This window comes from Nyctereutes procyonoides, unplaced genomic scaffold (genome assembly GCF_905146905.1).
Source record: "Nyctereutes procyonoides isolate TBG_1078 unplaced genomic scaffold, NYPRO_anot_genome, whole genome shotgun sequence".
Taxonomy (NCBI): domain Eukaryota; kingdom Metazoa; phylum Chordata; class Mammalia; order Carnivora; family Canidae; genus Nyctereutes; species Nyctereutes procyonoides.
This window is the reverse complement of record NW_026575024.1, coordinates 31,964,293-31,982,831: the sequence shown is the minus strand read 5'-3', so window position 1 is coordinate 31,982,831 and position 18,539 is coordinate 31,964,293. Positions and strand designations below refer to the sequence as shown.

At 37.4% G+C, this 18,539-nt stretch overlaps 1 protein-coding gene and 1 long non-coding RNA gene across 9 annotated transcripts in view; one reads left to right on the top strand and one right to left on the bottom strand.

Moving 5' to 3' along the window:
• The window catches only part of MCM8 (minichromosome maintenance 8 homologous recombination repair factor), a 42,550-nt gene that overhangs the window by 4,877 nt on the left and 19,134 nt on the right, over nucleotides 1–18,539 (bottom strand). For all 6 annotated transcript variants that reach the window (XM_055306020.1, XM_055306004.1, XM_055306010.1 and 3 more), the window contains 8 exons: nucleotides 16,371–16,401; nucleotides 15,710–15,850; nucleotides 12,615–12,756; nucleotides 10,288–10,483; nucleotides 8,101–8,320; nucleotides 7,598–7,807; nucleotides 6,499–6,575; nucleotides 2,844–3,033 (listed from right to left, as the gene is read on the bottom strand). In XM_055306020.1, the coding sequence (XP_055161995.1) occupies nucleotides 2,844–3,033; nucleotides 6,499–6,575; nucleotides 7,598–7,807; nucleotides 8,101–8,320; nucleotides 10,288–10,483; nucleotides 12,615–12,756; nucleotides 15,710–15,850; nucleotides 16,371–16,401 (1,207 nt within the window). The remainder of the gene's footprint in view (nucleotides 1–2,843; nucleotides 3,034–6,498; nucleotides 6,576–7,597; nucleotides 7,808–8,100; nucleotides 8,321–10,287; nucleotides 10,484–12,614; nucleotides 12,757–15,709; nucleotides 15,851–16,370; nucleotides 16,402–18,539) is intronic.
• The window catches only part of LOC129497274 (uncharacterized), a 46,391-nt gene that overhangs the window by 20,432 nt on the left and 7,420 nt on the right, over nucleotides 1–18,539 (top strand). The window contains exons 3-4 of one of the 3 annotated variants that reach the window (XR_008661910.1): nucleotides 6,564–6,611; nucleotides 10,324–10,462. The exons of 1 other annotated variant lie outside the window; for it this stretch is intronic. This is a non-coding gene — a long non-coding RNA (uncharacterized LOC129497274). Of the gene's footprint in view, nucleotides 1–6,563; nucleotides 6,612–10,323; nucleotides 10,463–18,539 lie in introns of those variants that run through there. One more of the 3 variants, XR_008661909.1, reaches the window with a different exon arrangement.

Sequence of the window (18,539 nt, the reverse complement as noted above, 5' to 3'; positions counted from 1 at the left end):
AGACAATAGATGGCCCACAGACACGTGAAACAATGCTCAACATCATTCGGCATCAGGGAAATACAAACCAAAACCACAATGCGATAGGACCTCTCAGACCAGTCGGAATGGCTAAAATTAACAAGTCAGCAAACTACAGATGTCAGCAAAGATGTGGAGAAAGGGGGACCCTCTTACGCTGTTAAAATGCAAGCTGGTGCAGCCACTCTGGAAAACAGTATGGAGGTTCCTTAAGAGGTTAAAAATAGAGCTACCCTATGAGCCAGCAATTGCACTACTAGGTATTTACCCCAAAGATTCAAATGTAGTGATCCAAAGGGGTACTTGCACCCCAATGTTTATAGCAGCAACGTCCACAATAGCTTAATTATGGAAAGAGCCCAGATGTCCATTGACAGATGAATGGATAAAGATGATGTGATATATACAGACACGTGCGCACACGCGCACAATGGAATACTACTGAGCCATCGAAAAAATGAAATCTTGCCATTTGCAACAATGTGGGTGGAACTAGAGGGTATTATGCTAAGTGAAGTTAGTCAATCTGAAAAAGACAATTATATGATTTCACTCATTTGTGGAATTTTAGAAACAAAACAGGATCATAGGGGAAAGGAGGGAAAAATAAAACAAGACGAAATCAGAGATGGAGATAAACCATAAGAGACTCTTAATCATAAGAAACAAACTGAGGGTTGATGCAGGGGAAGGGGGTGGGGGTATAGGGTAACTGGGTAATGGACATTAAGGAGGGCATGTAATGGAATGAGCACTGGGTGTTATATAAGACTGACGAATCACTGACTTCTACCTCTGAAACTATAATGCACTATATATATTAATTTAATTTCTTTTTATAATTTCTTCCTTGTATGCTCAGTGTTTTGCTTTGTTTTGTTTTTTAAGATTTTGTTTATTTATTCATAGAGACAGAGAGAGAGAGGCACAGACACAGGCAAAGGGAGAAGCAGGCTCCATGCAGAGAGCCTGACGTGGGACTCGATCCAGGGTCTCCAGGATCATGCCCTGGGCTGCAGGTGCGCTAAACCGCTGCGCCACAGGGGCTGCCCTGAATTTAAATTTAAAAATGTAAAAAACAAAACAACCCCACAAAGATGTTAAGATGACTTGCCCACAAGGGATTGTCAGAAAAACATGGAAAGTGAATCTTGCTGTTTCCCCCACTGTCAAGATATTTAAAAAGAGATAGGTATGTGTTTTAGATAAAAATTTTTTAAAGCTCTGAGCAGCTAATTTCATAGCTTAAAGAAAATAAGCTTATATTTTGAAATACCCCAGAAAAGCCTATTCCAACCTTTTCATCCAAATCTTTATTTTTTTCAATCTCCATTTTATTAATTCCAGTATAGTTAAGTGTTATATTCATTTCAAGTGTACAATGGAGTGATTCAACCATTCTCTCTATTACTCAGTGCTCCTCATGATAAGTGTACTCTTTTTTTTTTAAGATTTTTTTTCTTCTAAAGATTTACTTATTAGAGAGAGAGAGAAAACATGTGTGCGAGTACGCACATGGGAGGGGGCAGGAGAGAATCTTAAGCAGACTCCTTACTGATTGCAGAGTCCAATGCAGGGCTCAATCTCAGGACCCTGAGATCATGGCCTGAACCAAAATCAAGAGTCCAATATTTAACCAACTGAGCAACTCAGGCACCCCTAAAGATTTTTATTTTTTAAGTAATCTCTACACCCAGTATGGGGTTTGAACTTGCAATCCTGAGATCAAGAGTTGCATACCCCACCAACTGAGCCAGCCAGGTATCCCTCATAAAGTGTACTTTTAATCCCCTTCACCTATTTCACCCATCTCCACCTCTGACCTCTCCTCTGGTTACTGTTTGTTCTCTATAGTTAAGAGTCTGTTTTTGGTTTGTCTTTCTCTCTCTCTCTTTTTTTTTTTGTTCATTTGTTTTCTTAAATTCCATATATGAATGCAATCATATGGTATTTATTTTTCTCTGACTGGCTTCTTTTGCTTAGCATTATACTCTCCTGCTCCATCCATGTTGTTGCAAATGGCAAGATTCCGTTTTTTTAATGGCTGAGTAATATTCCAGTGTGTGTGTGTGTGTGTGTGTGTGTGTGTGTGTGTGTGTGTGTTTATTGCATCTTCTTTATCCATTCATCTATTGATGGACACTTAGGTCACTTCCATAATTTAGCTATTGTAAATAATGCTGCAATAAACACAGCAGTGCATATATCCCATTGAATTAGTGTTTGTGTATTCTTTGGGTAACTGCACAATAGTGTGAATGGTGGATCATAGGGTGATTCCTTTCTATTTTTTTTTTTTTAATTTTTTTTTTAATTTATTTATTTATGATAGTCACACAGAGAGAGAGAGAGGCAGAGACACAGGCAGAGGGAGAAGCAGGCTCCATGCACCGGGAGCCCGATATGGGATTCGATCCTGGGTCTCCAGGATCGCGCCCTGGGCCAAAGGCAGGCGCCAAACCGCTGCGCCACCCAGGGATCCCCCTCCTTTCTATTTTTTTAAAAGATTTATTGGAAAGAGAGAGAGCACACACGAGAAAGTACAAGGGGCAGGGAGGGGCAGAGGGAGAGAGACAAGCAGATTCCCACTGAGCAGGGAGCCTGACTTGGGATCATGACTTAAGCTAAAGGCAAATGCTTAACTGGTTGAGCCACCCAGGCACCCCAATCATAGGGTAATTCTATTTTTAATTTTTTAAGGAACTTTCATACTGTTTTCCATAGTCACCCAAATCTTTTTGACATTTAGAAGTTCTATACTTAATATAAGACCTCATGAAATTGTCATAAAAAAGATTTATTAAGTATTTGGTTTGCCATACCTGAATGTTTAGCTCTTTGGCAATCTGCCGAAGTTGTTGAAATTGAAATAAATTATTGTAAGTTCTTTCAGCAATGTTGTTGAGAGCAGAAATAAATCTTTTTGCTGTTGACCTGTTGCTCATTCCAGAACCATGCTGGGATCGCTCAAAATCTAGGTTCCCAAATTCATCAGAGTAAGTTCCTAGCATGCTTAATGAGAAGAAAGAAAAACAAAGTTACCCCATGTGGCATGGCTATAGAAATCTTTGTTCCAGGTTATAAAAAGAAAACTGTGGAAGTAACCATGAGGCTCATATAGCAAAGATTTAAACATGTATTCACTAAATGGCCACTATGAAATTCACTATGGTATGAACTATGTGGAGATAAAAACATTTTTGGACACAGTTACCACTTTTAAGAAACATATGAGAAGAGAAAGGCCAAAGAATACAAAGTTGATACACTAGGATATAAATACCTGGACCATTCTTTTTGATTCATGAAAAAAAAAAATGAAATTCTAAACATAGTAAATCTAGGCTTTAGAGGATAAAGGTATGTTCCCAGCTCCTAGTGTAGCATCTGACAAATCAAAGATGTTTAAAAATACTGTGGGAATGAACTAGAAGGCTTGCAGTAATGATGAAAGGATCTACCTATTATTTCCATTTTTTATGCTTAATCTTATTTTCACAATATCATCAAAGAAAGACATATGTACTTTATAGTAGATTTTAGCCAGAAGTCTGAAAACACCAGAGATACAGTTAGCCATCATCTGTAACCCAGCTTAATGGCTGATTCCCTGCCTGTACAATGGAACAGATACAATCCCATAGCAAGGCTTACAGGCAAAGATGTTATTTAATCAGGACTTGGTTAATCAAAATAAATTGGGACACTTGCTAGGCAATAGACTTGCAGTGGTGAATAAAACAGTAATATTTCCTGCCCTTAAGGAGCTTATGGCAAGGAGTTTACAGAATTACTAAAAACAGCTTCATTTTGTTCCCTGAATAATAAGAGCCTACATGAAAGAGAAAGCTATACAAATAGGAATGAGTCATCCAAATAAGACTATAATAAATAATTAACATAATATAATTAATGTAAATAAATATTAAGAGCTTATTCCTCTTAAGATACTTTTTCAAAAATGCTTTAAGCTACTAAGTTAACTATTAACAACTAATATTTATTACCGTAATCACCATATGCTATCCCATTTAGTACAACAATCCCCTGATGTAGGTACTATTCTTATTCCCATTTTACAAATGAAAAAGCAAAGTCTAGTAAGGTGAGTGACTTGCCAGAGGTTATGCAGCCAATGAGTGGCATATCTGGGATCTGAATCTCAGCTATATGGCTTCAGATGTGAAGATTTATAAATATCTGAGCCACTTTCCTAAAAGAGAAAAAACTCAATTATCTTTCATCTTTGAAGGTGGCTCTATTCTCCTGTACTTCCTGGTATATTTTTAATTTTAAAGAAAACATGTTTACCCTTGCTCATAAACATTTAGTTTTTATAGCTATGTGCTTTACTATGATGAACTGTATCTCACAGTTTTGACTTGTCTTATTTTGGCTCTGCTTCCAAGTTAGTTAGTTAGTTAGTTAGTTAGTTAGTTATTTATTTATTTATTTATTTATTTATTTATTTATTTATTTATTTATTTATTTATGATAGTCACACACAGAGAGAGAGAGAGAGAGAGGCAGAGACATAGGCAGAGGGAGAAGCAGGCTCCACGCACTGGGAGCCCGACGTGGGATTCGATCCCGGGTCTCCAGGATCGCGCCCTGGGCCAAAGGCAGGCGCCAAACCGCTGCGCCACCCAGGGATCCCTCTGCTTCCAAGTTAAAATGTAATTTTACAGGTTCAAAACCACATTAAGGGCAAACATTCAAAAACTCAAGAGAAAACTCTGAAATGGAAGAGTTAATAAATAAAAGATGATTACTAAAGGTCAACTTTACTATCAATGCAGTACATTTACTGAGGGCATACTGTGCTAAAGTATGATCCTGGATCCTGGAAGTATACTGGTAAATACAACAGATAAGGGCCCTGCTCTCACAGAGTATAGACTAAGGTCAGAAAGCATGGTAAGTGTAACAAACAATAATTCACAATCTAGTCTCAACGTGTTTAACTGGGTCTCGAAATCTACTATGGAACTAACCGCAGGTAATTCTAATCACTAGGAATCAAACTATTCTCATTATCTGAAAATTTTTATGAAAGCCAGTAAAGCACATTGAATTCAAGGAAACAAATTCATATCTCACTGTTTATACTTAACAATGAGATTTTTTTTTCAGAAGCCCAGAAGTAAACTGACAGCCTAATTCAGTTACAAGCAAGGCAACTCTGAGAAGCAGTAGAAACAAATACAAAGTTCTACAAGAAATGCTGAAGAGTTCCTCTTGGATGGAAAAGTATATATAAACACTGATGTCAGGATTTCAGACACGCAGAACCAATTATAAATGAGAAATACAAGATTTTTATTGAAATGGTTTAAAGCATAATTTATCTTAAGCATAATGCTCAGATATGAGAACAAATCAGACCAGTGGACTTATTGTGGAGAAATACCAGATGACTGCTTGAGTCAGTGTCTAGGGTCTGATCTGAGGCCTAGGGGAAGTAAGGGTAAAGCTTCAAAAACAGAATATTACAGGTAAGAGAGGATGACAAGGTAACTGGATCCCTGATTTTGCTAGAAAGCCAAAGTATAGTGCATACAACATTGTTCAGTAAAGCCAGGCACCAGAAGGCCCAGAGGGTGAGAGATCATTAAATGGAAAAGGAAACCAGGAGTAGCAATGTTAGCTCCACCCTCAAAGATGGAGAGTTTAAGAGCAAGATGCTCAGAAAGATTGTAAACAAAGTGGCAACTTTTTGTCATTAAACAAGAAGTCCTTACTATTGGTCCTTGATTTTAATTGGGGAAAAAAAGTTAGAATCTGGAATTTTGGTTAGATTCACTGACTTAGTTTTCTAGTGAAAAGAAGGTATCTATTGGGGCCATCTCTAGGTTTATTAGTCTGGTTTACAGGAAGTCAGGCAGACAACTGGTATTTATGGCCATTCCTTTATGTCATATGCTAGTACACTGAACTCCTGGCAGCATGTTGTTGAGACAGTCATTCCTAGGTTATCTGGGTGCTTACAAATGGCAACTGGAGGGTCTCCAACACAATGAAGTCAGTTGGAGAGAATGATGCCAGCTTGGTAAAAATTTCATCCACAAGACCCCACAAACCCTAGTACTGAATCGTGTAAAAGAGAAAACTGATAGTCCAAGCTCTGTGTAATATTAAACCAATACAATAGACAAAAGGTAATGTTAGGAATTGATTGAAAGGATTGGTAGTCATCAAGTGTTAATGATTTTACCCATATGAGACTGTTGCTTTTGAACATTCTCAAAATATGTACTTCTGAATTGAGTTTAGAACTATGTGAATGTATTACCCATTCGAAAACACATTTTTAATATAAAGATTATGCATACAAATATTTTAAACCAAGAGTATAGTTTATTCAGAGAACAAATGGACTAAGTAAAAATAATTTTACTTGGCCTAATTAAATTTATAATTTGAGATGAAAAGAGGACTGGTATTTCATTTAAAACAGCATTTAAAATTTAATCTTACCTATATTTCATAACTTCAACTATATCCTCAGCATCTTCTTTGGTTGCTTCCTCTCTTAATTCCAGTCTTGCTCGTGCCTTGGAAGAAAAAAGAAGCATTTTTAGATAACAAAAGTATGTATATTTAACATTGTTTGAGGAGGGCATGGAATGTTGAAGCTTATTTCATTTATTCATTTTACACAAAATCTGATTTTGGGGGGAAAGGGGACTGTAACACAAAAAGTTAGAATAGAAATTATCTGAAAATTTGAGTATGAAAATAATCACTCATTTAAAATATGAATGAAAACCTATTTGTATCTACTAACATACATCTTTCGGAGTGTTCATTTCAGAAAACTTGATTATGGTTTCTCCTTGTCTTTTACTTTTGGGAAATCATGCCTAACCATTTTGTTAAAACAACATTGAAGGATTAATCTGATTTTATTTTTATTTATTTTTATTTTTTTAAGATTTTATTTATTTATCCATGAGAGACACAGCTGCAGAAAGAGAGGCAGAGACACAAGCAGAGGAAGAAGCAGGCTCCATGCAGGGAGCCCAATGCAGGACTTGATCCCAGGTCTCCAGGATCACGCCGTGGGCTGAAGGCGGCGCTAAACTGCTGAGCCACCTGGGCTGCCCTGATTTTAAATGCAAAAAGCCCAAGCTCCAGCTAATTTTAACTGCCAGAGTTCTTTTTGCATTCCAAATAACACTGTGAATAAGTGTTATTACTATTAGAAAAATACATACTATCCTTATAGACCTGTCATATCAAATCAAATACTGACACATTCATGTTCCCATATATTCAACTGAGAGTCTCAGAATCCTTAAATAACCTAACCACTTGCCACACTCCTGGAGGCTTGAATGTCAGTAAAAGGGGGAAAAAACGTTGCATGATAAGTAACTAGTCCTGTGCTTAGAAAGAAGTAGCTATACTTTGGTTGTGATACAGATATGTCCAAACAATTTTTAAAAATTTTTATTCATTTCAAATGTCTCTCAGTTGGAAGAAAAATCAAGGTAATTATGCAGGAAATTGAGAGAAATCATATCACTTCTTGCTCCCATTTTTAAGGCAAAAAAGCATGAACTTAAAAAGAAACCTCTGTTAGACGAATCAGAGATTCCAGCTGCCTTGTAGTGATGGGTGAGCTATTTAACCGCTGGCTCTGTTTCCGGAGCTCAAGGTAAAAATCTTGAAGAATCTGAGCAGCTTCTGTGGATAGCCTTGGATAGACATACTGCCGAGCATAACCAATGTACTTTCTCAATAGCTGGTGGGGAATTAGATCTATTGTTTCTCCAGGAACTACCTAAAGCAGGATAAAAAAGCCCAAGATTACAAGAATGGGAAATAAAGTCTTTCTGTTAAAATAACTTTAGATACATATAAAATTCTAAAAGACTTTCCAAATAAGCAAAATACTGTTGTTCCAGCTCTGAGTCTAACCGACTTAGATTATTTCAAATGAAGTTTGTATAAAGCCTACTACTGTAATATAAAAGGTTTTGATATGAAAGCTATATATTACTGCTCTACAATAAGCAACATACTGAACTGACATCCAAATAGAACAGAAATAAAGATTAAGAAATAGAAACCTACCTTTAATCTTTCTGATAATGGTTTATCAGACACTACTTCAAGTACAGAAGTATTTGAATCCTGACTATTCATACGAGTTATGGTGGCACTGCTAACAGTTGTCTGCTTTCCAGCTCTTATTGCAATCACATGTTCAGAGAGTAAATGATCATGATCCTCATTTGGGGTATCTAACAGGATAAAGACCAAATCAAATCTGGACAGCAGGGCACTCCCCATTCTAAGAGGCATAAAAGAAAGAAGCAACAATGATTGGAATCTAAACAAATAGAAAACCGTTTCCTCACTTGTTTACTACTCGAGTTCCATGTAGAACTTTAAAAAAAAATAAAGTTTAGGTTAAAGTAACAAGCAACAGCTTTTGGATTCAATACATCCACCAACTCTCAATTCCGGAGAGACACCCGGCCACACACCCTTCAATAGGCGAACAAGCCATATATGCACCTACCTTTGGTAGGTTGAGAATAAGGCCCCTTCTTACACCATCTCTGTGTACTATGTTACTACCTGATGGTGAGCTTTGCAGTGACTTTGAATTTTAAAACAAATGCCATATGATTCATCAGAAACTATCTAGTTGGGTGGTTTTAACCCTTTGTGTGTTTTCTTTCACCAAAACACAGTCTCTCAATGTATCTATGATCACTTAGAAACCCCACTTTTTCTTAAAAGTCATTGTTAATGGGGTACCTGGGTGGGTTAGTTGGTTAAGCACCAGCCTTGGTGTCAGCTCAGATCATGATTTCAGGTTATGAGATTGAGCCCTGCATCAGGCTCTGTGCTGGGTGTGCAGCCTGCTTAAGATTCTCTCTCCCTCTCCCTCTCTCCTTCCCGTCCCCATTCTCTCCATCTCTTCAAAAAAAAAAAAAAAGTCATTATAATCATTATAATAAAAATGCTATGTTCTACTTAGTCATCTTCCCTGATCCCACCAATCAGAAAACCCTTCTATTTGAGACAAGAAAACTAAAATCCAGAGTGGCTCAAGAATTTGGCCAAGGCCCCAAAGCAAGTTTGGGTACCACTAAAAACCAGAATCCAAGTCCTTATTCAATAGGCTCTTTCTGATCTTTCCAATAAAGCACTTTTTCATTTTATTAAGAAAAACTAATAGATTGACATTTTTGGTGGTGGTGGTATAGCATCTCCAAGTACAATTATATATTTTCCTATGCATCATTTCTATATTAAAGGTACACATTATCAAACATTAGGAAATTTTTTTTCCTCTAGAATTTAAGCTCCCAATTTTTCACGAGGCATTCTTTTTCTTTTTCTCAATTCTGCATTATTTCAATTTATTTCCCCCTTCCTATACCTTTTGTCCAATCTATACAGAACAAATTAGAGAGAAAGCATATATGCATACAAATACAAACTTTGTTTTTGGAAAAGTGTGATCATACCCCATTTAGAAGAATATAATATGCTCTTTTCATTTAACAGTAAAGCACAGATCAGCACATATGAAGCTACTTCCATTTTTGTAATTGCTACTTTCCACTATACACCCTTGCCATAGTTTAACCACTTCCTTATCAAAGGGCATTTTAAGTTGTTTCCAATTTTTGGTGGGTGATAAACAATGCCATAATACCCAACCTGTAAATATATCTCTGTGCACTTGTGTGACTATTTCTGTGGGTATGATTCCTAAAAGTAGAACTGGCTAAAAACAAATGGAATGTACATTTAAAATAGTGATAAATGGGGGCACCTGGGTGGCTCAGTGGGTTAAGCATCTGACTTTTGATTTCAGCTTAGGTCATGATTTCAGGGTCATGAGATTGAGCCCCAAGTTGGGCTCTGCACTTGGCATGGAGCCTGCTTGAGATTCTCTCTCCTTCTCCTTCTGTACCCCCCACCACTTGCTCATGCTCTCTTTCTCTTAAAAAAAAAAAAAAAAGTGAAAAACATGTCAATTGTCCTTCAATATACTAACCTGAACATGTGAGAATCCATTTCCCCAACCCTGTGCCAAAATGATCATTAATATTTAAAATGTTTGCCAATTTGGTAGCTATCAATAGTATTTCGTTGTTTTAATTTGTAGTGCTCAAACATGTTTTTGTACATTTACTGGAACTTATCATTTCTGTGAACTATTATATCCTCAGTTATCTTTTTCTTATTGATTTATAAGGATTCAATATATTAAAGGTATAAATATCTGAAGAGACTTACTTTAAATTCTCAGAAACTGTTTTGGCTTTATTGTAGTGTCCTCCAACTGGATTTGCAGCAGCAATGATGGAAGTTCTGGCAGGGAGGCTACAAACCATGCCAGCCTTAGCAAGACTAATACTTTGCTGTTCCATAGCTTCTAACAAGGCTTGATGTTGATTCCCCATCTTATCAAATTCATCTATCCCACAAATACCTACAATCACAGTAAAATAATACAGACAAAAAGTTTTCTTTGATCGAGTTCCAAATCTTACAGGGTGAAAACTGTTCATAATAAAGAATTATTTACAATTGTTTCTAGCAGTTAAAATTGTAAAATGTCATACAGTTGTGATTTTGTGCTTGTTTTACAGCAAATAAAGTACTTGTCTTAACTTTTATGTAATACTTTCTCATTCAACATTTTCCATAACCAAGGCACTGTGTTGTGAGGGCTAAAAAAATGAAGATATGAGAGTGAACCTCAAAAAGCTTAAAGACTTACATTCAAACAGATGAGAGAATACACACACACACACACACACACCTTGAGCTTTCACTCTGAGTGAGATAGGGAGCCACTGGGGTTCTGATCAGAATAACTTGATCTGAGTTTTAACAAGATTGCTCTGCCTTGTTAAGAACAATAGAGCAAGGGTGGTTCCAGGCTTCCAACTAAGAGATCACACTAATAATCCATGTAAGAGATGATAGCAGCAGTGGCAAAGTGGCTGGATGCTGGATATAAATGGAAGGTAAAGCCTACAATATTTATTGATAGACTGGGTATGAGGTATGAGCAAAAGTCAAAGATGACTGCACATTTTCTGATTTGAGCAATGGATGGAATTATCATTGACTGAGATGAGAAATATAAGAATAGGTTTGAAGGGGAAATCAGGATTTCAGTTTTAGACATGTTAAGTTTGAGGAAGTTATAAAGATACTGCAATAACAGGAAGACAACATGGAAGACTCCTAACTCTGGGAAACGAACTAGGGGTGGTGGAAGGGGAGGAGGGCGGGGGGTGGGGGTGACTGGGTGGCAGGCACTGAGGGGGGGCACTTAATGGGATGAGCACTAGGTGTTATTCTGTATGTTGGCAAATTGAACACCAAAAATAAATTTATTATTAAAAAAAATAACAGGCAATAAGAAACACTGCCTGGAGTTTAAGGAAGAAGAGCGATACATTTGGAAATTTTCAGCAAATACGCAAATTCATGAGACTAGAGAAGATCATCAAGAAGGTAAGCATAGACTAAGAAGAAAAAAGGTACATAAATGAAGCACCTGGAGGTGCCAATCATTTAAGTTTGGGGAGATAAAGAACAAGAATGAGAAGCCAGTCAATGAAGTAAGAAGAAAACCAGAAGAGTGTAATGTCCTGGAAACCAAAGAGGGAAGGTATCAAGGAAAGGGGGCAGGTGAAGGCGCTAAGAGGATCTGGATTCAGAAGTGGAGGTCACTGGCAAACAAACGAATGAATGAACTTAACTGAACTGTAATCTGGGCATTGCCTGACGTATACATAGGAACATGTTTTCCAATAGGGTTATAGCATCACAAAGGTAGCAAAGCTTAATTAGAAATCCCTTCTTGCTGAGCCCTTCAACTCAATTTCTTATAAACTGTAAGTCAAATCCTGAAAAATATCCAACAAGATGGGTTAAAATATAGCAAAACTTCTAATTATAAAGTAATAGCTCTAAATTCTTATTTTAAATCCTCTGAGAGTAAAAGGATAACATTCACTTTATTTTCAGTTCCAAGGCATCTAAAACTATTCTAGGCTAAGTAATAGCAATGCATTCAGCAAGTATTTACTATGCACCTTATGTATTAGGCAATAGGAATATGTCAGTCAACAGGATGACCAAATCCCATCTCACAGGGAACTTACTGTAAAGTTTTAAAACAGGCTTAAAACAAAAGATCACAAAATGTGATGGTGGTTATGAAATGGGAAGTACAGGAGCGAGCTATACCTATTTGACTTGATTGATTTTTATGTATAATTGTGTCTGTTGCAAGATTCTGAAAATGAATGACAATAAGTACCAGTTTCAGTTCTGTGATAATAACCTGTATTTCCAGTGATTTTTTTCTGGCATTCACTCTCAACTCACTGGTTGATGCAATGCTATCCAAATGCCTCTTGAACAGAATGTAAAGAAATTAATTAGAAAGGAAAAGGCTCTAAAACAAAACCCCAAAGCTCCAGAATTACTAATTATTTAGACCTGGAATAATTCCTTTAAAACCCTTGGCTCAATTTAAAAATAAAAGCTGTAATATTAATGGAAATTAAATATTATAAACAGTGGAGAGTTTGGTCTCTTACCTTGATCACCAAGTACAAGGGCACCAGCTTCCAAAGAAAAATCTCCAGAGGAACCATCCTTTGAAAGAGTTACAGTCAAACCAGAGGTAGTTGTGGTATTACCACAAACATACACACCCCGTGGAGCAACGTTGCATACTGCCTAAAGAAACAAAAGGTTTAAAAGAATCAGCCAGGGGCACCTATTGGTACAGTCGGTTGTGCGTCAGACTCCTGGTTTTGGCTTAGGTCATGATCTCAGGGTTGTGAGACAGCCCCATGTCAGGCTCCATGCTGGGCATGGAGTCTGCTTCGGATTCTCTACATCTCCCCCTGGCCCTCACTGGCCCCCTCCATGTGCTCTCTCTCTAATAAATAAATCTTTAAAAAAATAATAAAAAGAATCAGCCAAAGTAAAAGGGAAAAAATAAAGTGACTGCTTCACAAATGTCAGCTATATGCCAAGTCAATATTGTTCTAATAGCTTTACTGTACAACCCTCATTACCACAGTTAATAGGAAGGTATTATTACATCCCCTTTTAGTGACATAGAAACCAAGGCCTGCAGAGTAACTCACACTGCTATGAAAGTATGAAGTGAGAATTCAAATAAACCCAGGCAGCCTGCCTCTGATGCCTGCCTCTGATGCTTTGTTTCCAAGTTCAAACAGACAAAACATGAATGCCAATTTCAATCTCAAAGGCTTCAATGCTTCTATATACATCAGGAAATAAGATGGCTTAATAATGCATTCCTTGTGAGTAAACAAGCTATGGCAGGTCAGAATAGTGGTTAAATAGCACAAGAATTAAAAGCATGGACCTCCAGAGTCAGGCAGACCGGTTTAAATCTTGGCTTTACCCTTTATTGGCTCTGCTGCTCTCAGATTTCTCTGAGCCTCAGCTTCTTTATGTTTTATCACATATATCCCTGAGAAATATATAAGATTATGTATATAAGGCACTTAATCTGGTACCTGGCACAAATAAGTGCCCAATGCAAGGCCACTGTGTATGCTGTGCACTGCACAACTGCAGGAGACAATACACTGCTATGTCGACAATGCACTCTGGACATGTGCAGTGCCTAACCCAAGTGAACCTATGGTGCTGAGCTTATACACAGTAGCTGTCATTATTTTTGTTATTTATAATTCCTTATTAGTCTAGGAGGAGGATGATGGCTTAATAAAATGGTCAGAGGAAAACAGGATTAAAAATGTGAGTAATAATAATAATAACAATAATAATAATAATAATCGTGAATAATTCAGAACTGTGTTAGCCCAACTTTTAAAAACTGGTTTAGCAGGGCTAGAAGACTTACATGCAATACACTCCACTGTTTACAACATTTAATTTCTGCTAATATTACAGCTTTTATTTTTAGAATAAATGCCATTATTCCAGGCCTAAAAAACATGAAAAATTGCCAATGTCATTTCTTGGTATTAAGTTTTTTTCACTACTATTAAATGTATTTTGAAACCATTATCTGCCAAGATCTATTTCTTAAACTAAAAAAGGGGGAACCTGGTGGCTTAGCCAGTTGGGTATCTGACTTGATTTTGGCTTGGGTCATGATCTCTGGGTGGTGGGACTGAGCCCCACATCAGGCTCCATGTTTGGTGAGGAGTCTGCTTGGGATTCTCTCTTTCCCTTTGCCCCTCCTCACTGTGCTAGCAGTCACAGACATGTATGTACACATGTGCTCGCACTCTCTCAAATACATCTTTAAAAAAAGGAATAAGAAAAATACAAGTTTATTTGTATAGATGAACACTGTGGAGGTTAAACCAGGCTTCTACCTATAATACACTAATTAAAAAATCAAACACATATGCAAGGACATAAAAGAGAGGAAAATAAGCTATAACAATTCAGGTCCCCACATGTACCTTTTACATGCACAATCTGGCTAGGTATCCAGTTTTCATTATCATTATCAATTGTTTCCCTAACAACTGGGTGCTCTGTGCCTCAGTTGTCAGGCTTGTAGCAAGGGCTCAGAACTGAATTTTTTTTTTTAAATAGGTCCAGTTGGTCCAAAGGAACATGGAAATATAAATGAAATGTCAGAGTAGAAGTAAAATGATGACTGATTTAACAATAAAGCATAAGGAATAAATAGTGACTGACGTGAAAGACAGTGGTTTTATAATGCAATCATGAGGTCAAGGCGGTTCTCAATTCTGGTTGCACAGCACAATCACCTGTGGAAGGTTATACACACACAGACACTAGGACCCTAATCCAGAGGCTCTTAGTTCAGTTAGACTAGGGAAGGCCTCAGGATTTTCAGAGTCCCAAAGGTGATTCTGATATGCAGCCAAAGGTCTAACCCCTGGACAAAGATTCAGTAGCCACAGGACTACAACTTGCCAAAGAGACCCCTGGTCTAGTCACATTTGTCTACACTGGGGGTGGTGGGGAATAGGACACAGGGGTATTCTCAGAAAGGACACCATGACTGGCTTACCAAGTGTCAATCCCAAGGCAACCACAACTACTCCAACAGGCAGAACCTTTTAGGGCCATCATAAGCCCTGGACAGGAGAACCACTAGGTTCTACTGGCAGAGGCAGAATCTTCTTGAGGACCAGCAAGAAGCCGGTCATAGAAGCTGCCTTGCTTTAAAATCAGAGAGCAGCAGTGAAGATGCATACAGATAGATCTCTTACCTTTATCAGACTGTTCCTAAAGCTCAGTACAGTGTTTATGTAGTTGTATGAAGACAGGATGTGTGGACACCTGCTTCCCTGCTCTTTACTTTCTCAAACTATTTTGTTCATAGGTGAAGTCACAACACCTAGCTTTGCTAGCAAAGCTGATACCAAAGAAAAAGGGGGTTAGAGAAATGGTTAACATTTCACAATGGTTGACATCTCAACAGACCATCATGTCTGCACAGTCTATAGAACAGAAAATGGGCTCTATTTGAAAGGATGCCTGGACAGAAGTGACATATTACTTAAACAAACCCCGATTCACTTCTACCCCCATACCAACTATTTCTTCTGGAATAAAAATACTACATGGTTTAAGAAAATTCACTTGTGAATCAGTTATACGTTTCATAAGGAATACATGAAATACTAGATGAGAAATTTCCTACCTGTAACATCTGACTCTTTCCCAAGCCTGGGTCTCCAACAACAAGGACATGTGGATCTCCTCGAATAGGAATTCTGTTTTTGTCATCTGCATATTTTTGGCTTCCTCCAAAGAGTGCTAATGCCAAACCTGCTTTAACAAGCTCAAGTATAAAAGGGGGGGAAGGGGGAAGAAAAACCTCAAAAGTGAGAAAAACATAAAGATGACTAGCAAAAAAGGGATGCTTCTCCTTCTATATTTACATTTAATTGAGAATTTTTTTTGAAGCATGATTGAACTTTTTTTCCCTAAGAAAATTAACTTAAAATATAAACTTCCATAATGTAAATGATTAAAAAGCAAAAATTAGGAAACACATAAAATCAAAGAGGTATTGTTAAAGTCACTGAGTAAAGACCTACGTTGCAAGGCATGAATCTACTCCACAAAACTGGGAAATAACCTGCTAGCTGTCGCTTTAGCACTTAGTGCCCAAAGTCACTGTAGGAGTACCTCATTCCTATTAGCTCAGATTAGTAAGCAGATCGTTCATACAAGGAGCTGAAATCTGGCTTTCACATCATTTATGGAGAATAATGACATATTAAAATACAAGTAACTGGCTAACAATTAGCTTTTTGCCAACTTTATGTTTTTGAGTAAAGATGAAGGAGAGTACTTACTTCATGACCAAAAATGACAGGGCAAAGTGAGCTGAAAAACAGAATACAATTTATAAATCCCTATTAATGCTGCATCAATCCACTAGAAGATCTACATTACAACTTGCTTAACCTGCTTTATTTAGCATCAAAAAAAGAAAAAGACAAACATAAAATTTACATCCCTCAAACAACTCAAGACATTTTACTCTGTAAATTTCTCAAAATTCTTGGTTAATCCATAAAGGCAAGAACACTTAAAAAAAATTTTACATGTACAAAGGAGACGAAATACTTGCATTTTATTTTCATTTTTTTGAGAGAGAGCACAAGACCAGGGGCAGGGAGGGCAGAGGAGAGGGAGAGAATTTAAGCAGGCTCCACACCCAATGTGGATGGAGCCCTACATGGGCTAGATCTCAGGACCCTGAAATCATGACCTGAGCCCAAATAAAGAGTTGGATGCTTAACTGATTAAGCCACCCAGGTGCCCCTTTGCAAAGCATTCTAAAGTAACCAAATAGACTGTTATCTATCACAAGCATTTAAAATACCTCATAATCATTGTCTTTCCTTCGGGATACAGAATTATGTTGTATATTACACAAACACACATCTTCTATGTAGCCAAGTCACTGAAAGGAGGCTAACAGGTGAACTGAGTAAAGAGTATCTTAAGATGAGACAAAATGTCATTACTTCACCTTAATTCAAAAGATCAGGATAAGATCATATATGAATACGTGAATATATTTACATTTATCAGTTGTAAAAACAAGGATCAAGCAAAAAAGGCTTGATCATTATCCCTTTTAATACCTGTAAACACAGAAGATAGTGTCCTGCCACATCCCTCGGTACTCAGTGTTAAGCATGTTCCCACATAATCAATGGTGGCTCCTGATCACACACCTGCACCTGTCTGCTGAAGGGCTTTTTCTGGAGGCAGAAGCCTCAGTAGTAGGCAGGTGGGGCAGGCTGAAAGTACCACCTAGTAAAACTAGGCCCTTCGATGGAAAAATACTGAGGCTAGTTCTACACAGTCTAGTATTCTAGAGGCCTCAAGAGGATTAAGCCTCAGATGCTTGTAGTAAGCTCTTCTTTGAGGCACCATACACTACCATCCCTTCTCACTCTCCCATTCCCTTACCAGTATTTCTGGGATCACCTCCCAAATAAATGCTTACCCAAATTACTGCTTCTAAAGAAACCAAAACTAAAACATAACCTTCCATTGTCTTCTCCATTCTCCTTTCATACCTTTTCTACCTAGCAAAGGTAGACAAACTTTTTCTTAAAAGGCCAGAATGTAAATCTTTTCAGTTTTACTGTCTGGGTCACACTACCCAACTTGTGCAAAAGCAATTATGTAGATGAATGGATGGCACTGTATTCCCATAAAATTTTATTTACAAAACCAGGCAGCCTGCCAACCCCCGCAAGATTAAAAATGGACGACCATAAAAAATTCGAGTTTTAATGTTGAAATCACAAATTTAGGACTAAAGGGTAAGAACAACCTCTGAAAAGAAAACATTTCTAGTATGGCAGAAGGACCACTGTACAGGTTCATTCTTATTTGAAACAGGTAAGAGGAACCAAAGCGGTGTTTTGATCTTCAACCAGGTGGTTCTTCCCTACCTGCTCACAGCCCACTCATCACACTGTCCCTAATCCACAGATCACAACCCTACTCTAGCTCAGAGCACCCCTTCTCCCAGGGTAGGTATGGATGGCTATCTATTCAGAAGTCTCTGAGGGTTTAAAGACTCCCTGAGGAACTCTATCCTTTCTCAATTGACTAACATATTAAAAGCAGAAACAGTCAAATTCATTTAGTGCCCAAAGCCTAAATAAAGGAAACACGACAGGGTTAAGTGTTCTAATACAATGCATTTCAAAACCTCAGTTCTTTACTACTCGTAGGTACATCTATTTTTCAGTCTCTCTTGTTTTCCTCTATTTCTTCAAAATATCCAAAATATTGTTTAAAAGGTTTTAAAATATCGGTATGTTGTGTTAATTATGTTAAATACATTATTAAATTTCATGTAATCTTGGGACAACCTTCTGGGCAAGAATTAGTTCTATTTTGAGAAAAATGAAGGAGGTAATAAGTAACATGCTCCCAACCTCGTTGGAAGTGGGATGGATTCTAACTTAGCTTATCTTAAAAAAAAAAAAAAAAAA